Source organism: Gopherus flavomarginatus, chromosome 1 (genome assembly GCF_025201925.1).
Source record: "Gopherus flavomarginatus isolate rGopFla2 chromosome 1, rGopFla2.mat.asm, whole genome shotgun sequence".
NCBI lineage: Eukaryota > Metazoa > Chordata > Testudines > Testudinidae > Gopherus > Gopherus flavomarginatus.
The window spans coordinates 156,493,955-156,517,196 of NC_066617.1; the positions used below are offsets into that span (position 1 = coordinate 156,493,955).

Consider the following 23,242-nt stretch of genomic DNA (forward strand, 5'->3'; position numbering starts at 1 on the left):
AAAGATTTCAAAGGAAGAGACCACCTACTTCAACTACATCTATCATTCAACTATCCTCATCATCAAAATGGCAATTTTGATATATTGGTTGTTGGTCTGGAACAACACCATATCATGAATCTGTGACTGCACCAATATACCCAGCTCCTCACCTTTGGAGACTCTCTCTCCTATTTTCAATCTGCATGGGAACAAATTACATCAGGCAAATGGGTTTGGGGGGTTATAAGATTGGGTTACTACATCTATTTCACCTCCTTTCCTCCACCCCACTTCCCTTCCCTATTCTGTTCAGGGACCCACTTGCTGAAACAGGAAATCATCTCCTTTCTGTGCCATAGACCCTGTTCCAGCTCCAATCAGGGGAACGGGATTGTATTCCAAGTATTTTCTTGTCCCAAAAAAGAACAGGTTGGAGACCAATTCTAAATCTACGTAATCATAAAAGTTCAAATTCAGGATGGTGATTCTCGCAGTTATAATTCCATTGTTGAATTCACAGGATTGGTTCTCAGCCCTTGAGCTTCAGAACGCATACTTTCATGTTTCAGAGTAGCAGCCATGTTAGTCTATAACCGTAAAAAGAACAGGAGTATTTGTGGCACCTTAGAGACTAACAAATTTATTTGAGCATAAGCTTTTGTGGGTTACAGCCCACTTCATTGGACACATAGAATGGAACATATAATGAGGAGATATATATACATACAGAGAACATTAAAAGGTGGGAGTTGACCAACCAACTCTAAGAGGCTAATTAATTAAGATGAACTGAGAGACATATCTGGCTTCAAGATTAAGCTTTTTAAGTTTATGGAGGGGATGGTATGATGGGATAGCCTAATTTTGGCAATTAATTTGGCAATTAATCTTTGATTATCAGCAGGTAAATATGCCTAGTGGTCTGTGATGGGATGTTAGATGGGGTGGGATCTGAGTTACTACAGAGAATTCTTTCCTGAGTGCTGGCTGGTGAGTCTTGCCCACATGCTCAGGGTTTAGCTGATCGCCATATATGGGGTCGGGAATGAATTTTCCTCCAGGGCAGATTGGCAGAAGCCCCGAGGGTTTTTCACCTTCCTCTGCAGTGTGGAGCACCTTTTTCCTCAGATTAGACAGCCCATTTCTATACAAGATCTAAACTTGATACTCAATTTTCTTACAATGCCCCCCTTTTGAGCCAATGGCCACTTGTTCCCTTCACCTGTCCATGAAAATGGCCTTCTTATTGGCCATTACTTATGCCTGAAGAGTTGGAAAACTGTGGGTTTTAATGGCAGATCCTCCTTCTACAATATTCTTCAAGGACAAAGTTTCACTATTGCTACATACTAAGTTCCCATCTAAAGTGACTTCTGAATTTCACATCAACCAAGTCAACCATCTCCCTGTTTTTTTCCCTGAGCCACATCAGTCCAAGGAAGATGCTGCCATCCATACTTGGACATTAAGAGGGCATTAGCCTTTGGATTAAACCATTTACAAAGTCTTCCAGACAATTTGTTTTGACTGCAGACAGATCCAAGGGGTCCACAGTCTCCACCAAGAGTCTCTTGAGGTGGATCTCAGGGTATATTGTCTCATGTTATGAGTCTGCCAATATTAAGCCTCCTCTTAGGGTATTATCTCATTCTGTGAGGTCTCTATCTACCTCTGTGGTGTTATTTAAACATGTTTCCATTCTTGAGATTTGTAGGGCTGTGACCTGGACTTTGATGCAAACCCTTTCCAAACATTATATAGTGGCTCATTCTTCTAAATATAATGCTGCCCTGGACAATCTAGTTTTGTCTTCAGTATTAGAGTTGGCTCTGAAGCTCCCTCCTTCTGATGAGGACACTGCTTGGAAGCCACATGAAGTGAAGCACCCAGAGGGAGACTACTCAAAGAAGGAGAGATTACTCATCTTGTTCAGTAATTGGAGTTCTTCAAGATGTGTGTCTCTACAGGTGCTCCACTATCTGCCTTCCTTCCCCTGTGCTTCAGAGTTTCCTTTGAGGGGCTGTGTGGTAGAGAGGAAAGTGAAGACGGTTTCCTTGAAAAGCCATATATCTCCTCAGTACGGGGCACAAGAAAGTATAGGGCGCATGCATGGGCTGAATAGGCATTGCTACCAAAAATCTCTGATTAAAGGCACATGGGACATACGTACACTTGAAGCAAAGCACCCTTAGGGACACACATCTCCAGGAACTTCTGTTACTGCACAAGGTGAGTAACCTTTTCTGGAACCCAGGAAGTGCAGAGTTAAGATTGCCTGGGCAACCTTAACTCTGTGTTCTTTCAGCAGTGTCCCAATACACTCTGTTAACACAGAGATCTTTACTCCGCCGTCCCCAGAGTTGCTGAAATATACCAGCTCTTCATCTCCTTTTAAAACCTATTCACTCTTACCACAGGATTCCATCTAGCACTGTTAAAGAACAAACAGGAAAAGAAAAAAAAAGATCACCCACACCACCTTCCCTCTCTCTTCTTGAGCAATGCTTCAATATATACATAGCTCATACTCACACTGGACCTTGGCATTATAAGATTCAGGAAGTTCCAGATCCTGGCAAACATTCACACACTTGGCCAGCTCCCAGGAAAGAATACCACATGTGTACAATTTTAGAATCACTTTACAGCTTTTTACAGCTCCTTATCCTGAGCGTACATCTGTATTTGAGCTAGGAGGTGTGATTTCCAGCTCTCATGGATGGATCCACTCTAGGTCTGCTCAAGCTAGCACACTAAAAATATCCATGTAGCTGGAGTAGCACTTATGGTGGCTTGGGCTAGTCATCTGAGTATGTACCCAGAGAGTCCAGGCGGATTTACACTCAGGCAGCTAGCACCCCTGTTGTTCTGGCTACACTGCTATTTTTAGCATGCTAGCTCAAGCTGAGATACTGTGGGTACATCTGCGAAGCTGGGAATCACACCTCCAAGCTCAAATGTAGACATACCTTTACTCACAGGATGCCATCTCAACCTACACTTTCACCTAACCATTATTAAAGTATTATAATCATCTAATATTCCACCTCATTGCCAGTAATATCCTTTGAAATCAAAGCTCCATGCCCTGCTACAGACATAATGTAAATAGTTAGGCATAGAAATGATACATATTGCAAACTGAAGGTACACTTGCACCTCTTCCCTTTCCTCTCATACATGAGAGGGTGCAAAACTTAGATCTCATATTATAGTTACAACTCTGTCACACACCTCAAAGTAATCCACAGATCTCCCAAACATATCTACTGCCTCCACCAGTCAGTACAGCTGCACTTGACACCAACCGCCGTTCCTGGAGTGCATGAAGATAATAAATGCTTAGACTGCTCATAGACTCATGATCTTTAAGTCCAGAGGGGGCCACTATCATCATCTAGTATGATTTCCTGCATATCACAGGCCACTTACCCACTCCTGTAATAGGCCCATGACCTCTCTCTGAGTTACTGAAGTCCTCAAATCTTTATTTAAAGACTTCAAGTTAAAGAGAATCCACCATTTACTCTAGGTCAGACCACCAAGTGACTGTGCCCCATGTTGCAGACAAAGGTGAAAATCCCCTAGAGTCTCTGCCCATCTGACCTAGGGAAAAATTTCTTCCTGATCCCAAATCTGGTGATCAGTTGGACCCTGAGTATGTGGGCAAGATCCACCAGCCAGACCCTTGGGAAAGAATTCTCTGTACTAAGTTAGAGCCCTTCCCATTGAGTGCCCCATCACCAGTTGTTGGAGATATTTGCTAATAGCAGTTGTGGATGGTCCATATGCCATTGTCAGCAACCTTATCATACCATCCCCTTCATAAACTTATCAAGCTCAGTCATGAAACAAGTTACATTTTTGCCCCCACTGCTCCCCTTGGAAGACTGTTTCAGAAATTCACTTTTCTAGTGGTTAGAAACCTTCATCTAATTTCAAGCCTAAACTTGTTGATAGCAAGTTTATATCCATTTGTTCTTGTGCCAACATTTGGCCCTTAACTTAAATAATTCTTCTCCCTCCCTGGTGTTTGTCCCTCTGATGTATTTATAGAGAGCAATCATATCTCCCCTCATTCTTCATTTTGTTAGGCTAAACAAGCCAAGCTCCTTAAGTCTCATCTCCTGAGACATTCCTCTGATCATCCTAGTATCCTTCTCTGTACTTATTCCAGTTTGAATTCATCTTTCTTAAACATGGGAGACCAGAATTGAACACAACATTCCAGATGTTGTTAGTCCCTAAGTGCATGACCTTGCACTTTGCACTATTAAATTTCATTCCATTTGTATTACTCCAGCTTTCCAGGTTGTCCAAATTTCCTTGTATGCTATTCCCAGTCCTCCTCCATATTGGTAATACTGCCCAATTTCGTGTCATCCATTTATTTTATTAACAATCTCCCACTTTTTGTGCCAAGATCATTAATGAAAATATTAAATAAGATTGGTCTGAAAATTGATCCTTGAGGAACTCCACTAATAACCTCCCTCCAGCCTGACAATTCATCTTTCAGCGTGACCCCATGTACCTCTCCTTTAATCAGTTCTTGACCCACCTTTTGATTCTCATATTAATCCCCATCTTCTCAAGTTTAACTAATAATTTTCCATGTGGAACTGTGTCATACTGAAATCCAAGTGGATTAGATCTACTGCATTTCCTTTGTCTAAAAAATAATTTGTCTTCTCAAAGAAAGAGATCAAGTTGGTCTGACATGATCTGCCTTTTGTAAAACCATGTTGTATTTTATCCCATGTACTGTTTACCTCTTTGTCTTTAATTACTCTGTCTTTGAAAATTTGTTCGAAGACCTGACATTCAGTTGGTCAAACTAACGGGCCTGTAGTTTCCTAGATGACTTTTTTCCCCCTTTCTTAAAAATAGGTACTATATTTGCAACTCTCCAGTGACAGGGTACAGCCCCCAATTTTATGGACTCATTAAAAATCCTTGCTAATGGGCTTGCAATTTCATGTGCCAGGTCCTTTAATATTCTTGAATGGAGATAATTCACACACACTCCTTTGGTCCCATTAAGCTGTTTGAGTTTGGCTTCCACTCGGATGAGATAATTTGTACTTCCATATCCTTGTTTCCATTAGCCATACTGCCACTGCTCCAAAGCTCCTCATTATCCTTACTAAAAACTGAGGCAAAGTATTTGTTTAGGTGTTGGGCCATATCTAGGATATCTTTAACCTCCACCCCATCCTCAGTGCTTCATGGTCCTGCTTCTTCTTTCATTGTTTCCCTTTTCTTTTTATGGGCCTTTTACTATTGGTTTTAATTTCCTTTGGAAGGTCTAGTTTTGCTTGTCTTTTGGCAGTTCTCACTTTATCCCTACACTTTTTGACTTCCAGAGGTAGCTTTCCTTGCTGATCCTTCCCTTCTTCCATTCCTTGTAGGCTTTTTGCCTTCTCTTAATAACCTGTTTGAGATGCTTGTTCATTCCAGTTTGGCCTCCAGCACTTCCCTACACATTTTCCCCGTTGCTTGGGACACTGTCTCCAGATGGTTTCTGCAACTGTGCTCTCATATCCCAGCTTACTACTGGCAGTGTCCTTTGTAGTAAAACCCCTGTGTCATGCTAATTATATATCATACACAATTCTGTATTGAAATGATGTGTACTGGGTCACGAAGAGACACATGCAGCTCTTCCCTTTGCTTGCATAGTATCAGAATGTGCAAAATATAGATTTTCATTATATCATAATCACAGCTCCATTGCGCACACCTCAAAGTAATCCACACATGTCCTCATATCAACAAACACAGCTTTACCAAGCAGGCTTAACTATTGTTCTACCATGTAGTATAGGTTCACCTAACACACTGACTGCATTGGGAGCATATGCAAATAATTTCCATTGGCTACTGCCAGCACGAGGGAAACAGAGGGAAGATGGGATAAGCAACCTGTTTTATCTCCCTTTTTGCCTTTTAATAGTGTTAGATCCTGTAGGTGAGAAGGAATGGATTGTGAAAGGAAGTAAAGAGCTTGTACATTTCAGCAACTATGGGATTGGCAGAGAGAAGGTATGTGTGTTAATGGGGCATATTGGGGCACAGCTGAAAGAAGGCAGAGTTAAGATTGCATGGGCAATCTTAACTGTGCATTTCCGTGTTTTCAGAAGTTTGAGTTTTGATCAACGTTTTGCAAAGGGGAGACATAACACTAAGCAGCCTTAACTCTATGTTTACATAGTTTTTTGCTATTGATTATACATTATGATACAATCTTTGCTTACATGGTCACATACTGTTTTTCCACAGGATCCCTGACTTAATCAGTGCACAAGATGGAGGGCGTCACTGAAAGAGCAGCTATGCAATATTTTGTGTTATCCTCAATCTGTGACCCCGTGCTTTATTTACTGCACACTATTCAAAGCCCTGCTCTAAATACAAAATCATTAATTTTCTCCTGGGGTTTTCTGTGGTGCTATAGTATCTGAGTGTTTCACAAACATTAATTAATTTATTCTCACAATACCATGTGAGGTGAGAGGGTGGTATTATCCCCATTTTATAGATGTAGAGTTGAAGCACAGAGGATTTAAGGTCAAATATGTCCACTAAGTAAAGAACAGCACCTATTTGCACTGCCCCAAGAGCAGACCAGGGATTAAATAGTTATTCAGAGTCACAGATAAGTACCTGTTTACCCCTTGTTCCAAGGGTGAATAAGTGGCCCCAGTCCTATATCTGATGCAGGTTTCTATTGGTTGAACTGTGGTAACTGGTGTACTAGAAGTAGGGAGCAAAACCTCCACACCAATGTATACAGGGGGGCCAGTAGCAACTTCACAGCAACTGTTCTCCATCCTGCATGCAAACTGAAAATGTAGATGCCCACACAGAGGACTAATAACATACACATCCTTACTCCGCTGCATGGGTACAGAAGGCAGCTTGTGACTGAGCCCATAGCATATAGGATTTTCTTTCATCGTGTGTGCTTGTAATTGAGTTTTAATACTGCTTCTTGACTGAGATTGTATAAATTAACTGAACCATGTACTACTGATTTATGTTTACACTGCACTTTTTAAAATAATTTTAGAGACACATGGCTGTATTTTATGTAGGTTAATCTGTGATATGTCTCTGTGGAACCTTAACTCTGAATCTCCTAAATTTTTAATATAATCCTTCTTTTATTATTAAAATACTTGTATTTTATTAAAAATAAATGAAGGTATGGGAAGAAGATATGTCAAGATCAGAAGTTCATCGCTGTGCAGACTAAGGGTATGTCTGCACTATGAAATTAGGTCAACTTAATAGAAGTCGATTTTTTAGAAATCAATTTGATACAATCAATTATGTGTGTCCCCACGAAGCGCATTAAGTTGGCAGAGTGTGCCCATAGTATTAAGGCTAGCGTCGACTTTAGGAGCGTTGCACTGTGGGTAGCTATCCCACAGTTCCTGCAGTCTCTGCCGCCCATTGGAATTCTGGGTTGAGCTCCCAATGCCTGATGGGGCAAAAACATTGTCACAGGTGGTTCTGGGTACATGTCGTCAGGCCCTCCTTCCTCCCTCCCTCCTTCCATGAAAGCAATGGCAAACAATCATTTCTCGCCTTTTTTCCTGGGTTACCCGTGCAGATGGCATACCATGCAAGCATGGAGCCCGCTCAGCTCACTGTCACCATACATCTCCTGGGTGCTGCTGGCAGATGCGGTACTGCATTGCTACACAGCAGCATCTCCTTGACTTGCCTTGCCTTGCCGGCGGCAGATGGTGCAGTACGACTGTTAACCATCGTCATCGTCTTGTGGGTGCTCCTGGCCAACCTCGGTGAAGTGGGTTGGGGGCACCTGGACATAAATGGGACCGACTCCAGGTCATTCTCTTCTTTAAGTTTCATCTAATGGAGATTCAGTCCTGCCTGTGAGCTGGAGGCTTTTGCCTCAGGCTGCTCTCCCAGCTGGCAGCACCGCGCAGTCGCACCTACCCCAGCCTACCCCTTGCTCCCATGGCTTCTGAAGCCTGGAGCAGTTCAAATATAGGCTGAGCAAGTGCAGAATGGTGGTAGAATTTGCCTTTGGAGATTTAAAAGCTCTCTGGGCTGTTTGCTGACTAGGCTGTTTGCGATTAGAAGAGCACAGCAAGGCACACTGTGCATCACAGAGGCTTTGAAAACCAGTTTCATGACTGGTCAGACTTCGGTGTGACAATTGTGTGTGTTTCTCCTTGATGAAAACCTGCCCCCTTTGCTGATTTTAATTCCCTGTACGCCAACCCTGTAAGCCATGTTGTTAGTTGCCCCTCCCTCCATGACAGCAATGGCAGACAATCGTTTCGCGTCTTTTTTCTGCGCAGATGCCATACCACAGCAAGCATGGAGCCTGCTCTGATCACCGTGGCCATTGTGAGCACTGTAAACACCACGTGCAATATCCTGCAGTATATGCAGCACCAGAAACTTCAACAGCAGGCCAGGAGGCGAAGGCAGCACAGTTAGAAGAGTGATGAGGTCATGGACACAGACTTCTCTCAAAGCACAGACCTGAGTAATTTGGACATCATGGTGGTAATGGGGCAGGTTCATGCCGTGGAACGCTGATTCTGGGCCCGGGAAACAAGCACAGACTGGTGGGACTGAATAGTGTTGCAGGTCTGGGATGATTCCCAGTGGCTGCGAAACTTTCGCATGCATAAGGTCACTTTCATGGAACTTTGTGACTTGCTTTCCCCTGCCCTGAAGCGCAAGAATACCAAGATGAGAGCAGTCCTCACAGTTCACAAGTGAGTGGCGATAGCCCTCTGGAAGCTTGCAATGCCAGAGAGCTACCAGTCAGTCGGGAATCAATTTGGAGTGGGCAAATCTATTTGGGAGGCTGCTGTGATCCAAGCAGCCAATGCGATCACTGAGCTGCTGCTATCAAGGGTAGTGACTCTGGGAAATGTGCGGGTTATAGTGGATGGCTTTGCTGCAATGGGATTCCCTAACTGTAGTGGGGTGATAGACATAACGCATATCCCTATCTTGGGACTGAAGCACCAAGGCAGCCAGTACATAAACTGCAAGGGGAACTTTTCTATGGTGCTGCAAGGGACGTTTCACCAACATCAACGTGGGATGGCCGGGAAAGGTACATGACGTTCACATCTTTAGGAACCCTCATCTGTGTGAACGGCTGGAGCAAGGGACTTACTTTCCAGACTTGAAAATAACCATTGGGGATGTTGAAATGCCGATAGTTATCCTTGGGGACCCAGTCTACCCCTAAATGCCATGGCTCATGAAGCCATACACAGGCAGCCTGGACAGTAGTCAAGAGCTGTTCAACTATAGGCTGAGCAAGTGCAGAATAGTGGTAGAATGTGCATTTGGACGTTTAAAAGTGCGCTGGCGCAGTTTACTGGCTCAGTTAGACTGCAGCTATACCAATATTCCCATAGTTATTACTGCTTGCTGTGTGCTCCACAATATCTGTGAGAGTAAGGAGGAGATGTTTATGGCGGGTTGAGAGGCTGAGCAAATCGCCTGGCCACTGATTACGTGCAGCCAAACACCAGGGCGGTTACAAGAGCACAGCAGGGTGCGCTGTGCATCAGAGAAGCTTTGAAAACCAGTTTCATGACTGGCCAGGCTACAGTGGGAAAGTTCTGTTTGTTTCTCCTTGATGAAAACCCGCCCCTTTGGTTCACCCTACTTCCCTGTAAGCCAACTGCCCTCCTCTCCCCCCTTTGATCACCACTTGCAGAGGCAATAAAATCATTATTGTTTCAAATTCATGATTCTTTATTAATTCGTCACACAAATGGGGGGATAACTGCAAAGGTAGCCCAGGAGGGTGGGGGAGGAGGGAAGCACTGGATGGGGTGGTAGAGGAGGGGAGGAGCGAAGAACAAGGCCACACTGCACTTCAAAACTTATTAAATGCGAGCTTTCTGTTGCTTGGGCAGTCCTTTGGGGTGGAGTTGTTGAGTGCCCAGAGGCCCCCGCATCGAGTTCTTGGGCGTCTGGGTGAGGAGGATATGGAACTTGGGGAGGAGGGAGGTTGGTTACGCAGGGGATGCAGTGGTGGTCTGTGCTCCTGGTGCCTTTCCTGCACCTCAACAATATGCTGGAGAATATCAGTTTGATCCTCCAGTAGCCTGAGCATTCCTTCCTGCCTCCTCTCATTACGCTGATGCCGCCTATCATCTTGATCCCACCACCTGTCCTTGCATTCATTTAATACTTTCCTGCACCCTTATAGTGTCTGCCTCCACACATTCTGCTGGGCTTTTTCAGTGTGGGAGGACTGCATGAACTCAGACAACATTTCATCACAAGTGTATTTTTTTCGCCTTCTAATCTTCGCTAGCCTCTGGGACAGAGATGATACGGGGAGCACTGAAACATTTGCAGCTGCAGGAGGAAAAAATGGGAGAGTAGTATTTAAAAAGCCACATTTTAGTTAACAATGAGTAGACTCTTTCATGGTGAACCAAGCTGTTAACATTATATAGCGCATGTGCTTTCTTTACAAGGTTGCATTTTGCCTCTTATATTGAGGACCTGCCAGTTTGGTGTGAGAGATCATACACGCAGGTCCAGCGGGCAACAGAATTCGGCTTGCAGGCAGACATGATAATCCACAGTCTTTTGGCTTCTTTAACCTTCATAACATGTGGGAATGGTTTCAAACAGCAGCACCCTAATTTCCGATACCAAGCACCTGTTGGGTTGGCCATTTAAAATGGCTTGGCCATTTAAAAGGAGAGACTGTGGTTTTTGGGTTAACATGCAGCACAAACCCAACTAAACCAACCCCACCACCACCACCCAATTCTCTGGGATGATTGCGTCACCCCTCCCCACACCGCGTGGCTAACAGCAGGGATGATTTCTGTTCAGCCACAGGCAAACAGCCCAGCAGGAACGGCCACCTCTGAATGTTCCCTTAATAAAATTCCCCTATTTTAACCAGGTGACCATGAATGATATCACTCTCCTGAGGATAACACAGAGAGTTAAAGAACGGATGTTTCTTGAATGCCAGCAAACACCGGGACCATACGCTGCCATGCTTTGTTATGCAGTGTTTGCAGACTACATGCTACTGGCCTGGCGTGGTAAAGTGTCCTACCATGGAGGACAGAATAAGGCTGTCCTCTCCAGAAAACCTTTTGCAAAGGCTTTTGGAGTACATCCAGGAGAGCTTCATTGAGATGTCCCTGCAGGATTCCCGCTCCATCCTCGTACATGTTAACAGACTTTTCCAGTAGCTGTACTGGCTGCGAATGCATCTCAAGTCTTCAGGGCTAATTAATCATTAAACACACTTGCTTTTAAACCATGTATTATATTTACAAAGGTACACTCACCAAAGGGGCCTTCTCTGCCTTCAAGGTCCAAGAGCCCACCTTGGGTGGGTTGGGAGGGTACTGGCTCCAGGGTGATAAACAGTTCCTGGCTGTCAGGGAAAACAGTTTCTCTGCTTGCTTGCAGTGTGCTATCTTCAACCTCCTCCTCCTCTTCCTCGTCCCCAGAATCTGCATCCCTGTTGTGTGAGAGTCCATTGATGGAGTCCACGCACAGGGATGGGGTAGTTGTAGGGTCATCCCCTAGAATGGTGCAGCTCATCATAGAAGCGGCATGTCTGGGGCTCTGACCCGCAGTGGCTGTTTGCCTCTCTGGTTCTTTTGTAGGCTTGCCTGAGCTCCTTAAGTTTCACATGGCACTGCTGCGGGTCCCTGGTATAACCTCTGTCCTTCATGCCCTTGGAGATTTTTTCAAATATTTGGGCATTTCATCTTTTGGAAAGGAGTTCTGATAGCATGGATTCCTCTCCCCATACAGCGATTGGATCCAGTACCTCCCGTTTAGTCCATGCTGGAGCTCTTTTGCGATTCTGGCTGGTCACCTGTGCTGATGAGCTCTGCATAGTCACCTGTGTTGATCAGCTCACCAGGCTGGCCAAACAGGAAATGAAATTCAAAAATTTGCGGGACTTTTCCTGTCTACCTGTCCAGTGCATCTGAGTTGAGAGTGCTGTCCAGAGCAGTCACAATGGAGCACTCTGGGATAGTCCCGGAGGCCAATACAGTCGAATTGCATCCACACTACCCCAAATTCAACCCAGCAAGGTGGATTTCAGCGCTAATCCCTTCATCAGGGAGGAGTACAGAAATTGATTTTAAGAACCCTTTACGTCGATAAAAATGGCTTCGTCGTGTGGACAGGTGCAGGGTTAAATCAATCTAACACTGCTAAATTCAACCTAAACTCGTAGTGTAGACCAGGGCTAAGCAGTAGACGCTTTAAAAATTAGGTCCTTTCCTTATATTTTCTTACAACACTGTCACAGCCCTAATTCAGGAACGTAGGAGAGATTCAAGGAGTTAAATTAGGAAATTCTTACTAACGATTTCTACCAAAGTCAAAGGAAAACCAACAGATCCAGCTAGATGGTCTCAATATGTTATTTCTGCTTTCTACAATAGAGGAAGAAGTTTCTTTTCTGCCTCCTTATGTGGACATGAGGTATTACAATGATTTGCTACATCAGATTCCTGAAGAATTCATTTCTGTTCCTTTAATAATGAACTGCATGTTGGAACAGGTGAGTGTATTTTCATATTAATACGTACCCGTCATTCAGGCTGAGCAGTGTGATAGCGAATTGATCAGTGAGAGACAAATCAGGTTCATCCCAAAATAAGAGAACGTACATAGCTGCATTACCTAAAGAGGATCAGTAGGGAAGGACTCAGAGAGGATCCCCTGCTTTGCCTTGCATTATGGAGGGGAGGAGTTAGGTTTTTTCATTCCTTTTCAGGGTGCAGCTCACTCCCATTATGTGTCCGGTGTTCTATTCCAAAGCTCCTACAAGTACTCTCCAGTCCTCTATGCCCCCTCCCCATCCACTTTCTCACAGAGAAGGGTATTAGGGTAGGGAGTCTCTGCCTTTTTTGCCACTTTCTAAGAGGGTCCTTGCTCCTCCTTCCTCCCTTGCATAGTTGAGTAAGGGCTAGGGTTAATCTAGCCTACACTAACTGCTAGGGAGTGTTTTCTCTCAGGGTTGTCAAAACTAAGCATATATAATACAAGTGCAAATGATCACTAATACTATATGCTTGTCAACTTTTCTCAGTGTGGGACAGGAGATCCTCCACAAGCATGGCTATACTGAGTCATTGCACATGGATCCCAGAGCTGGTTTGTAGCACTTTAGCTTTTAGGGAGTATTTCCAGACAACCTACAATGGATCTTCAGTCTGCAGCTTTGAGGACAGAACTCAGACCTGCCCATCACTGGCTCATCGATATTTCTCCCAGTGAAGAGACTGCAGATTTTGTTCTGTTTCCACAGCAACAAACAAGATGTACAGTCCTCTGTGCTGCAAAACTTTAGAATTGGTGGATCAAAAATTTTTCTAAGCTAACGAAAAAATCCATAAGTTAAATTTCAGGTGCAGTTGGGCTTTAATTTAGCTGGATATGTGCTAAATTTTTGGACCAGTTTTCCAGACTGAGCCACTTGATTGTTGGCTTCCACTTCTCCCTGACGCACTTAGATTCGTAGGTTTTTAAGACCAGAAAGGATGTTTATGATCGTCTAGTCTAAGATAATAGAGCGGCTGATATGGGTTTTAATTAATAAAGAATTAAAGGAGGATAATATAATTAATGCAAATCAACTTGGATGTATGAAAAATAGATCCTGTCAAACTAACTTAATATCTCTTTTTGATGAGATTACAAGTTTAGTTGATAAAGGGTTGACGGTAATATACTTAGACTCTCCAAAGCATATGATTTAGTACCCCACAACATTTTGATTAAAAAACTAGAATGATATAAAATTAACGTGTCACACATTAAATGGATTCAAAACTGGCTAGCTAATAGGTCTTAAAATGTAGTTGTAAATGTGGAATTGTCACCAAGTGGCTGCATTTCCAGATGTATCCTACAGGGATGACCTGGAAAAAAATGTAAATCATCACTGATCAATTTTGCAAAAGATACAAAAATTGTGGAGGTTGTAAATAGGGCTGTCAATTAATCGCAGTTAACTCACACGATTAACTCAAAAAATTGGCTTTCAAATATATCGATTTCTATTACAACACAGAATACAAAGTGTGCAATGTTCACTTTATATTATTATTTTTATTACAAATATTTGCACTGTACAAATGATAAACAAAAGAAATAGTATTTTTCAATTCACCTCATACAAGTACTGTAGAGCAATCTCTTCATCATGAAAGTGCAACTTACAAATATAGATTTTTTTGTTACATAACTACTCTCAAAAACAAAATAATGTAAAACTTTAGAACCTACAAGTCCACTCAGTCCTACTTCTTGTTCAGCCAATTGCTAAGACAAACAAGTTAGTTTACATTTACAGGAGATGCTGCTGCCTGCTTCTTATTTACAGTGTCACCTGAAAGTGAGAACAGGTGTTTTCATGACACTTTTCTAGCCTGTGTTGCAAGGTATTTATGTGCCAGATATGCTAAATAATTGTACGCCCCTTCATGCTTTGGCCACCATTTCAGAGGATATCCTTTCATGCTGTTGACGCTTGTTAAAAATGTGTTAATTAAATTTGTGACTTAACTCCTTGAGGGAGAACTGTATGTCTTTGGCTTTGTTTTATCCACATTCTGCCATATATTTCATGTCATAGCAGTCTCAGATGATGACCCAGCACATGTTGGTCATTTTAAGAACACTTTCACAGCAGATCTGACAAAATGCAAAGAAGATACTAATGTGAGATTTCTAAAAATAGCTACAACACTCAACCCAGTGTATAACAATCAGAAGTGCCTTCCAAAATCTGAGAGGGATGAGGTGTGAAGCATGCTTTCAGAAATCTTAAAAGAGCAACACTCCAATGCGGAAAATACAGACCCCGAACCACCAAAGAAGAAAATCAACCTTCTGGCATCTGACTCAGATGATGAAAATGAACATGCACTGATCTGCTCTGGCTTAGATCTTTATCAAGCAGAACCCATCATCAGCGTAGATACATGTCCTATGGAATGGTGGTTGACGATGAAGGAACATATGAATCTTTAGTGCATCTGGCACGTAAATACCTTGCGATACCAGCTACAACAGTGCCATGCAAATGTCTGTTCTCACTTTCAAGTGACATCGTAAACAATACGTGGGCAGCATTATCTCCTGCAAATTGTAACCAAGTTTGTTTCTCTGATACAACCTTAACTTAAGCTAACTACAAATCAATGCTATGATGACATCTAACATGTTTTCTGCTTGGTAGGTCATTGCAACTGAAGAAGGTCTTACACCACCAAGTCTGGTGGTCCCAGAACCACGAGCAGATGGGCTGGATCATAGCCTTGCAGAGCATATAGTCTCAATCCTTCCCTCTCTTGCCCTCTCTGAGAGTGAAAAAAAGGTTTGCATTGTCTTTTCCCTTCAGACTGCCTTGATTGCTAAATAAATCTGTGTATTAATTTTTAATGCATGTGCTCTTTTCTTGTTTAATAGAATCTCTACAACTCCTTTTTCCCTAATGACAATGAAGAAAAGACTGTGGTCCCCAAATGGCCTCTTCTATTAAACTATAATGATATTTTGTCTCAGAGGCTACACCTGCTAAAGGTACAATACTGTGTCTTATATCAACAGTCTTAAAGTCTATAGAGAGGATATTAACTTAGAAAGTGTCTTTTAGAAGGAAGTCTAGGAGAACCCAAACTTTTCCCACCTCATGGTCACATTAGCCACTTGCCAGGAATCCAAAGGCTGTACTTAATTTGCTTAAAATGGAGCAGATTGCAGCCACCCATGGGGACTACAGATCCCAGTATGCAATGTACCATATTGATCTGCGTGGCCTGGCCACAGTGTTTATGTGGACATTTAGCTTTTGTGACTGCATTTCCATATAAATGATAGCATGGAATACATTGTAGAACTCTATGGGCTTCACTTTGGACCACCACTGAGCTAGGGGATTATTATTCTGAAGAAACTAGAGTTTCTAAATGATGAGTGTGGTGTAGCAACTAGAAGGGAATAGATTAGAGAGGATGGGACAAACACAGGGGGCAGTGCACAACAAGGCACAGAGCTGTTTATGTGAGAAGAACTCCAGTGTGCATCAAAGTGTGCAGGGTATAGCGCTCATGTAAGGCAGCAAGAGTTATCTAGACATGATGTAGGCAGAAGTGTAGAGTAAGATTAGAGTAAAAAGTTGGATGCAGATGAAACTTGTAAGGCAATAAAGGGTTTCAAGTAGAAGGAGGATGACATGGTTGAGTTGTGGGTCGGGAAGATGCTTTTAACAGAAGCATGTTGGATAGACTTTTGGGCAGCCATCTAGATTTCAGGAGGTTAGAGAGGAGGAATTTGCACTGGTTAATGCAGGAGTTGACCAAAGCATGAAAAATGTAGGTATTAGGGATGAAAGAAGAAGGAACCGGTTTGGGAGATATGATAGAGGAAAAAGGTATTAAAAGTAACACAGAAGACAGGGACTATAATAATAAAAATAAGAAAAAGCAAAACTGAACAAAGTAAAGAAACCTCAAGCCAGTACAGTTCTTTAAATCCATCATAACACTGCTGTCAAAGACCATCAATGACTTGTATGATTTCTTGATTATAATGACTATAGACAGTAATATAGACCAACCAAGAATGTGTGTGAGACATTGCACTCCATATGTTTATGGAAATATGCTTATGAGTGTAAATATAATGTAACTGGAATATGCTTTATGCAAAAGGTCTCTTGTAAGGTATCATTACATAGCTTATAATCTACTGAGTGTGTTCATCCTATTTGTATGAATGTATCATTCTTGTATCTGAAGCTAGAAATACGAAATATTACTCTGAACTCCTATTGTAACTATGCAAAGTGTGGGCCATTAATAGTGGCTTGGAATCTTGATGGCTCCCATTAACCAGGACAATTGGTTGTAAATGGCTCTGTTTACATGTAAGCCTTCCTGTGTTCCTGTGAGTCAGGCCAGAAAGAATGGAGAGTAGTGGTCGACTCACAGGACATGTCACCATGTCACTTGGTACTGGAATCCATCATAAACCTGATGCTTTTCCATTTAGAAGGAGGGATGGGAACCCAGAGAGACAAAGGATTCTCACTTTATGCCAAAGGTATAAAAATAGGTGGAGCAGGACAAAGGAGGTCCCAGTCATGTGGAATCCCCTGCTTTTCACCTAAGATGCCTGCTGGAACTAACAAGGTCTGGATCAGGGGAAAGGATTGGGCCCAGACTAGGAAGGAATCTAGTCTGAAAGAAGTTTATTGGACCATCCCTGAGCATGAGATTTACCTGTATTCAGATTCTTAAATATGTTAGGCTTAGACTTACGTGTTTTGTTTTATTTTGCTTGGTAACTTACTTTGTTCTGTTATTACTTGAAACCACTTAAATCCTACTTTTTAGGATAAAATCACTTTTGCTTATTAATTAACCCAAAGTAAGTAATTAATACTTTGGGGAAAAAACAGCTGTGCATATCTCTCTACCAGTGTTATAGAGGGTGGATAATTTATGAGTTTACCCTGTATATGCTTTATACAGAGTAAAACGGATTCATTTGGGGTTTGGATCCCATTGGGAATGGGGTGTCTGGGTGCTAGAGACAGGAGCACTTGCTAAGCCGTTTTCAGTTAAGTCTGCAGCTTTGGAGGAATGGGTCAGTCCCTGGGTCTGTGTTGCAGCAGATTAGCATATCTGGCTCAACAAGACAGGTTTATGGAGGCCCAAACTGGCAGAAAAAATGAGCTCAGAGGTAGTCTCAGCACATCAGGTGACAGTTCCAAGGGGGTCTCTGTAACTGAACCGATCACAATGTGGAAGGGAAAGGCTAATACAAAAGCATCCTTTGCAGTTTAACAGACTAAATCAATACATATTTTCTATATTCTGTGAAAATTTCAGATTCTGGCTAAATGGCAAATAATTTTGTAATCTTTAGCAAATATCAGTTAATTGCGCCCTCTTAAATTATTCTCTTTTTCTTCTGGTATATATTCACTCCCCCACAGTGAGGAAAGTAAACAATAACTGATTTCATCTTCCACATAAAGGCACTGATTCAGCAAAGCACTTCGAGTATATGCACAATTTTAAGCAAATGCTTAAATTCCATTGACTTTAAAGTAAAGCATATGTGTGGGGAAGGGTGAGGGGCGGTTGAGGAGGGGAGAATTGTGTGCTGAACTGGAACCTTAGTTATTTAAATGAAAAATCCCTCTTTTGTGAAAGTTTACTTAGCTTTTCTCCTTTTTGCTCTTTGCCTCAGGTCCAAGGGGGCTTAAACCCAAAAAAGATTGAACAGGATATGATGGACAAGCTGCCATTGGTGGAACTTCTTCAGTTCCCCCTTCCTCCACCTGGAAACAACACTAAACGCTTGGCCAGAGTTCATGAGCTCATGCATTATTGCACCAGTGGTAAACTGATTTTTTTTATTAATATTATTTCATTCTTTGTTGACAAGCTCCTATGATATAGTTGTGGATCTGTGTGATATAGTTGGAACCCACTTTTTTGGGGCCACTGTCTCAATTTACCCAACTAAGATCTTCACTATGTCAGCCAGTATCTACCACTTTTCATATTCTTGTGTCCATCTTAACCTGTCATGGAGTTTGGCCTAACACCAAACCACAATTTCATGGTTATGAGCAGTCTAGGTTACACTGCATGTTAGAGACTGTGAGATTGACAATTGTGCATTAGCAGCATGTCAGGACTCAGCCAAGCACATAAGCTCTGTATTAAGTTGGGACAAGAATATCAGTCACACAAATTACTAGTTCTGGTTCTAGTGCACAGAACAAATATTGGGAACCGCTGTGATATATAATGTATTTGTTGATTTTCTTTTTTGGTGGTTTGAGTTTTGTATTTTCCGCATTGGTTTGTTTACAAAGAACCTTTTGATTGAGAAAAGAGATTTGTCTTGGATAGGGAGGATTACTTGGGGAAAAAAACATGGTTTTCTCATTGTGTTTTCTTTGAGCTGCCCATGTTAATAGCACTGTAGTATCTACAATAGTCACATTTTCTGGTTGTCATTATAAGGTCACTTCATCGAGAAATGTCTCTTCAATTCCTCATTCTTGTAATGTGTGTACCTAGTTGGTGCACACTGTAAAACAGTTAGAAGGGCTACATAAATGCCTTCTAGTGAGTCTGAATGTTCAGTCTAAGGGTACAGTTAGTAATGAGCATCCAGACCCCTTCAATTCCTTCTTTACTGTCATAAGTAGGGCCCTACTGAATTCATGATCCATTTTGGTCAATTTTCTCTGAAGGCAGCAGAGCAGAAGCAAGGGTAGCATGGTATGGTATTGCTAACCTTACTTCTGCGCAATACCACAGTCCCCCCTAAAATAACCTCGTGGCCCCCTTGCCACTCCCTTTTGGGTCAAGACCCCCAATTTGAGAAACTCTGGTCTCCCTGTGAAATCTGTGTAGTATATGGTAAAAGCACACAAAAGACAAGATTTCACTGAGATAGACCAGATTTCACAGAGAAAGACCAGATTTCACAGTCTGTGATGCATTTTTCATGTCTGTGAATTTGGTAGGGTCGTAGTCATAAAACACACCATCTGATCAGTCCATTGATCATTACTGAAATTACCATCACCGTTAGCCCCCTTGTTGGCAGCCTTAAAAGCAATGCCAAGGACAATATACCTGGTCAGTCTTCTATTTACCTTTCACTGGAATGTAAGGACAATTTCTGTGGATGGTTTTAATTCTCTTCCAGAACTCTTGAGTTGGGCTGAAGTAGAAAGAGCCTTCAAAGTGTTTACTTTTGAAAGCCTGCGGCTGACTGGGGTGGATGATTCTGGCCTCCTGGAGGGCTCAGGTTTGTTGCTTGGAGGTGATTATGAAGTATCTTATATTCCATGGGATAATCCGGCCAGATTTGCAAGACATCTGAGACAACTATCGATGGTGGAAAACCTGTTTGATGAGAAAACTCCCAATGGCTCAGGTAACAGGGCATTTATCAGCATTATATCTAAAGAATTTAAACATGCTATTCACTAGAGTCCTTTTCTTTTACATTAGTTCAGAATTATTTATTATTACTGGGATGTGATGATTCTCCTGTTTTAGGAACCATTCGGTCATCAAGTACTCTACATTCCATTCATCCATTCATCAAGTAGAAATACTGGATAATGACATAAACTGGGCATTTTCTATGACAATTAAATAGTTTATTTAAAAGTAATATCTATGTAAAAGAGCTCTGCATAGCAGATATTAGAAAACTATTTTATAGCTTCTGATATAAAAGTGTATTTTAGAGAAATTAAACATTGAAATCATACCATTAAACAGTTGTTTTAAACATATTTATACAACACAATATAATATAGGATTTGGCAACTGTTTCAAAGTTTCACCCTTAAGTGTTTCAGAAATGCTATTCATAAAGTATATAAAACACTGCGTTTTATCTTGATATGCAACTAAAATAGTAATTTTGAAACTTTGATAATAGTAGTGGGTATATACAAATGATTATAAACAATACAATGACAAGAATGTAATTTGCTACTTGGAACTGAATATGGACAGATTACATTTTAGATACAATAGTCTCTCTGCAATTTCTGACAATGTGCCAAATCATAACGTTATTGAAGTATGTTTATGCCAGGGGTTCTCAAACTTCATTGCACTGCAACCTCCTTCTGATAAAAAAAATTACTACAGCACCTCAGGAGGGGGGATCAAAGCCTGATCCCACTCAAGCCCCGCCACCCCGGTGGGGGCGGGAGGGCCCAAAGCCCCACTGCCCCAGGCCGGGGAGCCAAAGCCGAAGCCCAAGGGCTTCAGCCCCAGGCAGGGGGCCTGTAATCTGACCCTGGGCCCCAGCAAGTCTAAGCCATTTCCCGACCCACAGTTTGAGAATCACTGGTTTATGCCAATAACCAGGACCATCTTTAGGATTTATGGTTCCCTACGCAGTATTATTAAACTGGTGCCCCTATGCCCGATGGCAGTCCGGGCTCGCAGCCAGTGGGGGAGGAGGGACGAGGCAGCAAAGGATACCGAGACACCCAGCCCGCCTCACGACGGTGGAAAGTCACAGTTCCCCGCAGAGACCCCCATACTCTCTCCGTCATGCAGAATGTGCAGCGCCAGCGCATTCAGCTCTATGAATATGGCCTCTGCCTAAGGAAACTGCAGTGTGCACTGGGTGTGCGGGAGCCAACCCGCTCTTACCTGCTGTCATGGGCAGTGGGTGAAGCTGCCGCTTGGGGAGGCTAGCTTCCCAGCCCACCTCTTCTGCCTGTGGCCTTACTCATCCTCTACTCCTGCCCCACCACAGGCCCCACCCTTTCCCACTGTCTCCCTCTTCTCTTCCCTCCCCCACCTTGCTCACCGCCTTCCAGCCAAATCCCTGAACCCAAATGAAGCAAATGACATTTGAAAAAAACACTCTTCTGCAATTTCTTTCTAAAGAAAATGGTGCATGTTTTCCACTGCATGCCAGATGGTGAAGACTGGACATGCAGAAGGTATCTAATCAAAAGCACTAAACTTGGGAATAAAAAATATCAGTCACAGGTTTTTTGATATGCCCTGAAGTTTGTCAGAGATTTATTTTCAAAAACTTTGTAGTAAGGGCAAGTCAGCTGTCTTGCTGAATACAACATTCAATATTATGGAATACATGATGCAGCTCTTCTCTGTTTTACATTTTCTTAATCAGTATTTCTAAGCTGATTTTATATTTTAAATGTACTCTTAAGCCTTCATAAAGAAATCATTCCAGATTATTACATATTTAACTCACTGAAACAAAGACATTTTATTTTAAATAAATCTGTCACAGAGATTTAGCGTGTTCATAACAATGTCTGTTGCTTTTAGAAAAAGGGAACACTAATTTACTTTGTGTGATCTCTATAACAATAGACATGTTTATGAAATTTCACCAACTTAAAAAAATATATGTATCAAAAGATTTTAGGCATAACTAAGGATTTTATATCTTACTAGGTATTGATTTTGCTGGAGGGTTCTCTTAAAACTAGTTCATCAGATAGTCAGAAGTAAAGAACAGGAAACTCTGTGTCCAGCTATCTGACAGGAAAGGGGTGTTGTCCCTTTAAGGGCTCTCTTCAACAGGGGGTGAAGGGAGAAAGGGATGAACAGAAAAGAAAGGAAGATTTTGGAAGCACGTTATTTTTACTAAAGTAATTAAAATTAAAAGGTGTATTTTAGATAAGGGTGGTCTTTTGAAGAATTTATTTAAAAAACTATATGTCTGAAGATCCAACCATTTAAGGCTAAAGATTATAGTTCATCTAAAAATCTATGGAAGGGTTTTTTAGAGATGTGATTTTATAATCTTCACCAAATCACTAATGAAATATTTTTAAAGCAAATTTTAAACTAAGGTCCTATAGACTAACATGTTCTGAGTAAATATTACAGTAATGCACTACTGTTTTTGCCAGTAAATTCAGAAACTGACAGTCTATACAGGTCTGTCTCATCTTACGCTGGGGTTACGTTCCACAGTCAACGCATAAAGTGAAAATCGCATATAGTCAAAATTACATTGAGTATAATGGCAGGCGGACTCGCCCGCACTATAGAAACAGTATTTAAATTGCGATTTTTCTCTTTTTTTTTTGTTTTTTTTTCTTGTTTTTGCAGACTGCTTAAAGCTGAAATCGCACTTGTTAAATGCGCCTAAGATGTGACAGACCTGTACCTGGGGGTTGGAAAATGCCTGTTAAATGGTTTCATTACCACTTGAATGGCCCTTTAATAGTTTCAGTGTTGTGCTAATAGGTCTGGCAGGCTGGAAGGCTTTTTCACTTTTAAGTTACTAGATCCCCTCTGGAGTAAGAGTCACCAGGCTGCAGGATCTAGCTGTGGGAGCCTGCAGGAGGGGTCAGAACAGGGATAGGAATATCCAGGAGAGTGGACACTAAGACCCAGTGGTGCCCCAAATTTCCAGGTGCCCTACGCAGCCACACATATGCTGTGTATACCTGGAACATAAGAACATAAAACACCCATACTGGGTCAGACCAAAGGTCCATCAAACCCAGTATCCTGTCCTCTGACAGTGGCCAATGGCAGGTTCCCCAAAGGAAATGAACAGACAGGTTATCATCAAGTGATACATGCCCTGCCACCCAATCCCAGCTTCTGGCAAATAGAGGCTATGGACACCATACCTGCCCATCCTGGCTAATAGCCACTGATGGACCTATCTTCCATGTATCTATCTACCT

General features: G+C 42.1%; 1 protein-coding gene across 6 annotated transcripts in view; it reads left to right on the forward strand.

The window, feature by feature from the left end:
* SPAG17 (sperm associated antigen 17) overlaps window positions 1–23,242 on the forward strand; it is a 328,728-nt gene that overhangs the window by 117,811 nt on the left and 187,675 nt on the right. For all 6 annotated transcript variants that reach the window (XR_007769040.1, XM_050921082.1, XM_050921091.1 and 3 more), the window contains exons 10-14: window positions 12,435–12,553; window positions 15,239–15,376; window positions 15,469–15,582; window positions 18,259–18,409; window positions 19,738–19,968. Coding sequence is in view for 5 of the 6 variants with exons in the window: in XM_050921082.1 (XP_050777039.1) it covers window positions 12,435–12,553; window positions 15,239–15,376; window positions 15,469–15,582; window positions 18,259–18,409; window positions 19,738–19,968 (753 nt within the window). In the remaining variant the exon portion in view is untranslated. The remainder of the gene's footprint in view (window positions 1–12,434; window positions 12,554–15,238; window positions 15,377–15,468; window positions 15,583–18,258; window positions 18,410–19,737; window positions 19,969–23,242) is intronic.